The sequence below is a fragment of the Nicotiana attenuata genome, unplaced genomic scaffold, assembly GCF_001879085.1.
Source record: "Nicotiana attenuata strain UT unplaced genomic scaffold, NIATTr2, whole genome shotgun sequence".
In the NCBI taxonomy this organism is placed as follows: Eukaryota; Viridiplantae; Streptophyta; class Magnoliopsida; order Solanales; family Solanaceae; genus Nicotiana; species Nicotiana attenuata.
The window spans coordinates 134,352-140,914 of record NW_017671147.1 but is presented as its reverse complement, the minus strand read 5'-3'; the positions used below and the strand labels follow the sequence as shown (position 1 = coordinate 140,914).

Here is a 6,563-nt window from a genome sequence, read left to right as displayed (position 1 = left end):
GGGGGGGGGGGGGGGGGAAGTAACATTCAGTTTTCTTGTAATCACCTTAAACATGAGCAAATTGAACACAGAAACCATTGCTCCCGAGGCTGAAATTGCATAAGAATCATTTTTGGATAAAGCTACACAAGGTGAAACTGCTTCTTTGTCACTGCTAGGAAGACTGTTGGTCATAACCACACCGTTCCGTGGTTGCCATAGTTGAGGTTTGCATTTTGTTGTCGTCTATAGCAATAAACATGTAGGTCAGCTGACAAATGTAAAGTTACCCGATGAAAATGATGGAAACTCTACGGAAGATAATGTTAAGCAAGGAAAAGTTCTGAGAGTGGACTGGAGGAAACTAGCTAATAGTGCACAAAGGAGACATATGTGAGTCAATTTGGTCAAACTCTTTTACCTGGCCACTCAAATTAGAACCACTTTTCGACCATCTCCAGAGCAGATGAATACCATCTGCAACTAAGGCCAAAAGCGCATTTCCTGCATGAGTATACATCAACCTCCATACCTGAAATTGTTGAAAGAGATTTCAATAAGAAGTTCCCTAATTTAAGTGCTGATTTTTTCCGCAGAAATCAAATGTTAGCAGAAGTACAAGATTTTTCCGTTAACTTAAACCTTATAATTCTAACAGAAGTAAAAAAGGAGCTTGACATAAGATTATTCTAATAGAAGTAAAAAAGGAGCTTGACATAAGATTACTCTTTTTAGGCCATAGGTAGAGTGTATTCATGGAAGAGCTTTTGGTAGAGCCATTTAGGAATTAAAACGACTTTTAGATCCTCAAGCAGTTCCCATAATTATCAGTAAGAGTGCCAAAGGATATTTTAAAAAGCCTAAGCACTTGTCACTGATATTATGAGATTTTTCTTTGATCAGTCATATTATGAGATTTTAAATTTTCAAACATTGACATTACACATGATTTCATACCCTGTTCGTCTTCACTTCTGAGGGAAGCCTCAAAAATTGACATCGTGAAACTTGGACGACCTTAGAGATGCTTTGAGTCCCTAATATCTTGTGAGGCTCCATATTTGCCAGGTTATCTGCTACTTTTTCCTGCACAACACTCTATCAGTTTGACAAGTCACTGCAATTGCTACCTCTATAATTTGGTTTAATAGGTTACAAAAAGGGAAAGCTGATACACAGAGATGGAATTTCACTACTCACCGGAGGAACAGTGCAATCAGTTGAACTATTATTAGAAGGACCAACAAGGGAATAGCTTGCAAGCTGTGGACAAGCAACAAAAACTAAGCACACTTTATTTATTTATCTTGAGGGACATTATCAGGTTTGACATGCAGACCTTTCTTATAGAATCTGATAGATATCTAGAGGCATCCGACGAAGTCTGAAGCAAAAAGCGGCCACAATCATTTGCCAAGATTTTGATCCTGTTATGATCCGCAAAGACAGCCAATAGAGTGCCTTTCTTGTTGAATCGAATATATGGACTTGCCTTGAGAAAGAATATGAGAATTTCAGACTATGACATACGTCAAATGCAAGTACAATTAAAACAAGCTAGTTGCATAAGCATGTACTTATTTCAAACTTGATACCGTCCTCCTCATTTCCTTCTTGTTTTTACTTAAGTATTTGCACTTGAAACATTGAGTTATCTTAGTGTCAACTTCACCAATAGAAACAAAGGGGAGAAAAGGTACATCTGCTAGGATTCTGATTAAATAATTATAGCTAGTAGGGTACATACAGGTAGGTCTCCACCAGCATCGACAACTGTCAACATTTGAGCGTCATTTACATTCCAAACTTTGATTACATGGGCATCTCCAGCTGCCAAATACTTATTGTTGCTGATGTCGAATGGTACAATACCCAAAGAAGATTTGCTAACTCCGGTGTAGTTCCTTTCTATGTAACCTTCAGTTTCATTCCATTCCACAATGTGTGAGTCTCTATCTTTATTCGTCCCGCACGAAAAAAGCCTACAATCTTCAAACTAAGTTTAACTAATCCTTCCAAATAAACCAAAAAAACAAAGCAGAAAAAGAATGAGATAAGTGCAAGAGTTTGGTCAAATCACCTTTTACCATCAGCACTATAAAGCATTCTCATGCAACAATTACCAGGAGCCTCATAAGAAACCCGTGGTCCCAAGTTGTCAAATAACCATGCTTTTATTTCAGCATTAGTTGATGTTGAAAATATGAACTGAAGGCAGAAAATTAATCAGAATGTTTTACATACTTGATAAAAAGCAACAATAACAGGTTTTTGCAGTATGTAGAAATATGATTACATGAACATCTTCCTTCGCATGAGCACAAAGAGAGTAAACAGGGGCTCCATGACCTTCAAAAGTATATTGTTTAGCACCAGTTATAGTATTCCAGACCTTCAAATAAAGCAGTTAAACATTAGCCAATTTCTCTGTCACGACTCAACTTTTTCACCAAGAACACCAAATTTGAGAGTTAATTCATTCAACATATAACAAACCTGGATCAACTTGTCCTCACCACAGGTTACGAGTAAAAGTTGGTTGTTTGGCTTAGAAAATGCAAGATCATTTACACTGCCATAATGAGCCTCAATCTGAGAAAGTAAAATCTCAATTAGAAACTAAGCAAAGGACAAATACAAACACAAGCAAAAAGAAGCAAAGGACAAACTTAAGAAGAGATGAATTCTCAGAAAATATACCTCGAGATGTTTTTCAGCATGATTGTTACTACTATAATAAGAATACAGTTGAACAATGCTTTTGGAGTATGCAACCCCTGTTCATTGGTTCCAAATTTAAAGCATTATTAGCAAACTGAGCACCAAAGTCAGAATAAAAGTTCCTTTACGGATACAGATATATGAAGAAATACCAAAGAGAGAGCCATCAGAACTCCATAGGATTCGAGTGACTGAGATAAGCGGATCTTCATTTATATGTACCTGAATAATGACGAAAACTATCTTTAATTACAGTACAAACTGATCTTTCATTTTCAAATATCTGTTATAACCGGTCATACCAGAAACGCAGTTGAAACAGCTTCCACTTTCCAGAGCATAAATTTTCTTGAAAACAACTTTTCCTCAGAACTAACGTCCCACAGCTCTATGCCTCCAAAACTGTTTCCAACTGAAAAAAAAAACATCGTCACTAGCAATGAGCTTCAGGATTCAGAAACTTTATCGCTAATATATCAGTTTGCGAACTATAAATTCCTGCTCAATGAGAAACCTAGCAGAAGAGTCTGTTGAACAGGGTGAAAATCCATTGTGGTTGGAGAAGAGCCGATGTTTAAAACACGTCCGACTGCCTTGGGAAAGTCATCAGAGAGGCTAGACGACACAGCCTGTTTTTGACAAGTAACACCTGTGGGTAACACCTTCTGCATGAATATAAGTACATGGAATTCAAATTTAACAATAGCCAACTAAACCATCAAATGAGGAACGTGCACAATCACCTCTTAAAAATGGGGAGAATAGAATAACTATGTGGGTTCAAAGTACATCACCTCATTCATATTCCTTGTAGAGCTTACATCATATAAATTACCAGAATCCTGAACAGCCTTCAAAGTAGTAGCTAACAAGAACAGCCAACATGAAAAAAGTCAGGTAACACACGCGACGGTATTGTTTAAGCAATATATAGTGTTTCAACTGCATAGTAGATTCATTGGGTTTCATACCAGAAACCATGTCATCAGTTACAATGGAAGAATTAGAAGTTAACAGTTGTGGAAAAGCTGGTTCTGCATCCGATAAGGTTTTGCTAGGCTGAGGAAGAAGAATTCAAACATTAGTGGGAAATGACTTGTGCTGATGTGGAATAATGCTTTAATATAATAAAAGCTTCCAAATAAGTTACCCTTGGCCTTTGCTCACAAGGTGTAACCGATCGATATTCAGGTCCTGGACACTTATGATCTGTGAAGAGAGTTTCGATCTCTGGTTCAAGCTGAGGATTCACACAATGCATATGCTGCCAGTTCAAGCTGTATATAAAGAGATGATATCAGCTCTTTGATAATATCCATAAAGGTATAACAAGGAAATTAAGATATTACCGGATGCAGTAGAAGAATGAAAGCAAAAGCATAAAACACTCAAGTTAATTAGATTATATGCAATTGGCGGAGTTTCAAATAGTCACCGCTCAGCTTAACAAGAATAAGCAGAATAACAGAAAAGAGAGAGAAGACAAAAAACAGTAAGACATTATTACCTTTGATTAATCAGACGGCGCAATCTTGACTTGTTTAATTCTGGAAAACGGAGTCTTCCCTTAAACTGGGGGTTTGATTCAATAATAAGCTTAAGTTCCCTCATCATGAGCTTCCTAGCAGATATTATGTCTCCATACTGAGCAAGCGGAGCATATTCTCTGCTCATGGAATTAATAATAATCAAGAGTTCTTGTTAGGCATCTTAATTATACAATTCAAGCACCTACAGTTAATCACAACCTGAAGTCATCCAAAGTCAGAAGCTGAGCCATCTCTTTATAAAGCTCTTCATTTGACGGGGCAAACACTTTAAGATCTTTCAGAAGGATGTCTAGAGCAGTTTTACGATCTTGCCTATCACCGGAATCAATAATACTGTATAAGATCTTTATTCTCGCAAAATTGAAAGTTACATCAGATTTCGGATAATCACAAGATTACCTGTCTAGTGCCTCGAGGTACTTTTGTTTCCTAATCTCGAAATACATTTTTGTAGAAAATTTGTTGTCACTGACACCAGTGAAACTTGAAAGATAATTCTCAGTCTCATCCCAATTGCCACTGAGCACGAGATGTTCAAAATGTTCCATGTCAAAGAAAAACCCTGTCTCCTGCTCTAACCTATTTCTCCAATTTTACAATTCCAATAAAAATACAATAAATAACTCTTATTCTGCTGCTGAATCCATTAAAAAAAAGATTAATAAACTCACATGTGAGCAGTTTTCGTGAGATTCTCCTCGTTGCAGAACTGTAATATCAAGAATATAAGGTCTTTACTGAGAGACATGGTCAACTGAGTTCTTTCTTCCCTTCAAAACCTTTCAGATAATTAGAGAGAGATCAGTAAGAAGCTCGTAAATGGACATGAATTTTGAGTGATCAAATAAAAGTTAAACTAACAGCAACAACAACAAACCCTGTATAGTCCCACAAGTAGGGTCTGGGGAGGGTAGTGTGTACGCAGACCTTGAAGGTAAAGAGGTTGTTTCTAATAGACCCTCGGCTCAAGACAAATGACAGTTAAACTAGACAAGTCAAAATCAAATGACCAAAAATGATACTGGATAATAAGCTGTTACTTGTTATACAAAAATCAACAAGGACAACATCAACGCCATTAAGATTGAAAAGTTCTAGGAATCAATTAATATATAGGCCTTTTCGTTGTTCGCTCTTTACTTCTGAAGTGAGTTTGGATTGTACAGGAAAAACAAATACAAACAAAATTGTCAACTTTCCTTCTACATGAAAATTAGCACAACAAGAAGATATCAAATTGTTTGTGAGAATATGCATGTATCTATGTAGCCAGAAATAGCAACTTAGAATTTAATCAAAACAAAAGATGCATCTGAAGATGCACTGAGAAAACAACACAAAAGATTAGAATCGATAATAACAATAATCAGCACTAAAAAAATCGCTTAATCCAATAATCCTCCCCTCTAATTCAACTCAATTCACCTCAAATCATCTCAATTGCACAAAATTCTGAAGAAAATTAAAGAAATCCGATTACAAAAATAACAAAAGATGAAGATTGGATCAAATACAATTCAGAGTCACCTTCCACTTCTTTTCTCAATCAAATCAAATTGGAAAAATAAACACGAAACCAAACGAATTAAAAGACTCAGGAAATTTTTGGAATTGAAAAAGACTGAAGAGTGGACCACAAAGCTTATTCTAGAATTGGTGAAAAATATCAAAAAGCTGCGCCTACCAACCTACCTATCTATGAACCTATGCAAAAAGCCCAGCAGCAACTGTGTAAAAGAATGAGGAAAGTTGGCGATACGTTTTAGTTATTTTATAGTCAGAAAGAGCGACTTGAGGTGAATAAGTCAGTTCACTTATTGATAAGTAATTCTGCTTATTATCATAGGGCAATATAACGACAAGAATTGTAGATTTTTGTTTTTGTAAAGGCGTCTTTTGTTTGGGTTTGAAATAGAATTGTTTATGTTTTTTTGTTTTTGAACTATTTAAAAAGAATCGAAACTAATGTAGAAAAAAGATCGAAAAATTCATGCCCCGTTTATTTAGAATTTTAGACCAAATATGGCACGTAAATTAGGGCTTTAAATTTTGTTCATTGTTAGTGGTCTAAAAGATTAGAAGCATCGAATGTGTAATTAAGGGAAAACTGTTTTCTCTGTATTTAAAGACTTGATTCGTTGTTATTACAATCAGTATTAGAATTAGCATGGCTTATTGAAGGAAAACATCGGAGCAAATTGTTGATTTTAATTGTTTGAACACATATTAGATCTAATAATATAATATTTGTGTCATAAAATCTCAACTGTCATTTTGCTTTATCGGGTTTTTTCTGGTTCTTTTATTTCATAA

The 6,563-nt window shown here is 35.7% G+C and overlaps 1 protein-coding gene across 4 annotated transcripts in view; it reads right to left on the bottom strand.

Annotated features, from left to right (window-relative positions):
• The window catches only part of LOC109206237 (topless-related protein 1-like), a 9,254-nt gene extending 3,231 nt beyond the window's left edge, over positions 1-6,023 (bottom strand). The window contains exons 1-21 of one of the 4 annotated variants that reach the window (XM_019369046.1): positions 5,943-6,023; positions 4,922-5,029; positions 4,650-4,829; positions 4,449-4,562; positions 4,208-4,366; positions 3,851-3,977; positions 3,672-3,759; positions 3,495-3,565; positions 3,215-3,365; positions 3,003-3,112; positions 2,853-2,922; positions 2,680-2,756; positions 2,476-2,571; positions 2,276-2,371; positions 2,060-2,187; positions 1,727-1,961; positions 1,319-1,471; positions 1,180-1,242; positions 937-1,065; positions 401-511; positions 46-225 (exon numbers count right to left, since the gene is read on the bottom strand). In XM_019369046.1, the coding sequence (XP_019224591.1) occupies positions 46-225; positions 401-511; positions 937-1,065; positions 1,180-1,242; positions 1,319-1,471; positions 1,727-1,961; positions 2,060-2,187; positions 2,276-2,371; positions 2,476-2,571; positions 2,680-2,756; positions 2,853-2,922; positions 3,003-3,112; positions 3,215-3,365; positions 3,495-3,565; positions 3,672-3,759; positions 3,851-3,977; positions 4,208-4,366; positions 4,449-4,562; positions 4,650-4,829; positions 4,922-4,998 (2,415 nt within the window). In that variant the 5' untranslated portion in view covers positions 4,999-5,029; positions 5,943-6,023. Of the gene's footprint in view, positions 1-45; positions 226-400; positions 512-936; positions 1,066-1,179; positions 1,243-1,318; positions 1,472-1,726; positions 1,962-2,059; positions 2,188-2,275; positions 2,372-2,475; positions 2,572-2,679; positions 2,757-2,852; positions 2,923-3,002; positions 3,113-3,214; positions 3,366-3,494; positions 3,566-3,671; positions 3,760-3,850; positions 3,978-4,207; positions 4,367-4,448; positions 4,563-4,649; positions 4,830-4,921; positions 5,030-5,764; positions 5,918-5,942 lie in introns of those variants that run through there. The other 3 variants (XM_019369049.1, XM_019369047.1, XM_019369048.1) reach the window with 3 other exon arrangements.
• Positions 6,024-6,563: the final 540 nt, after the last annotated feature.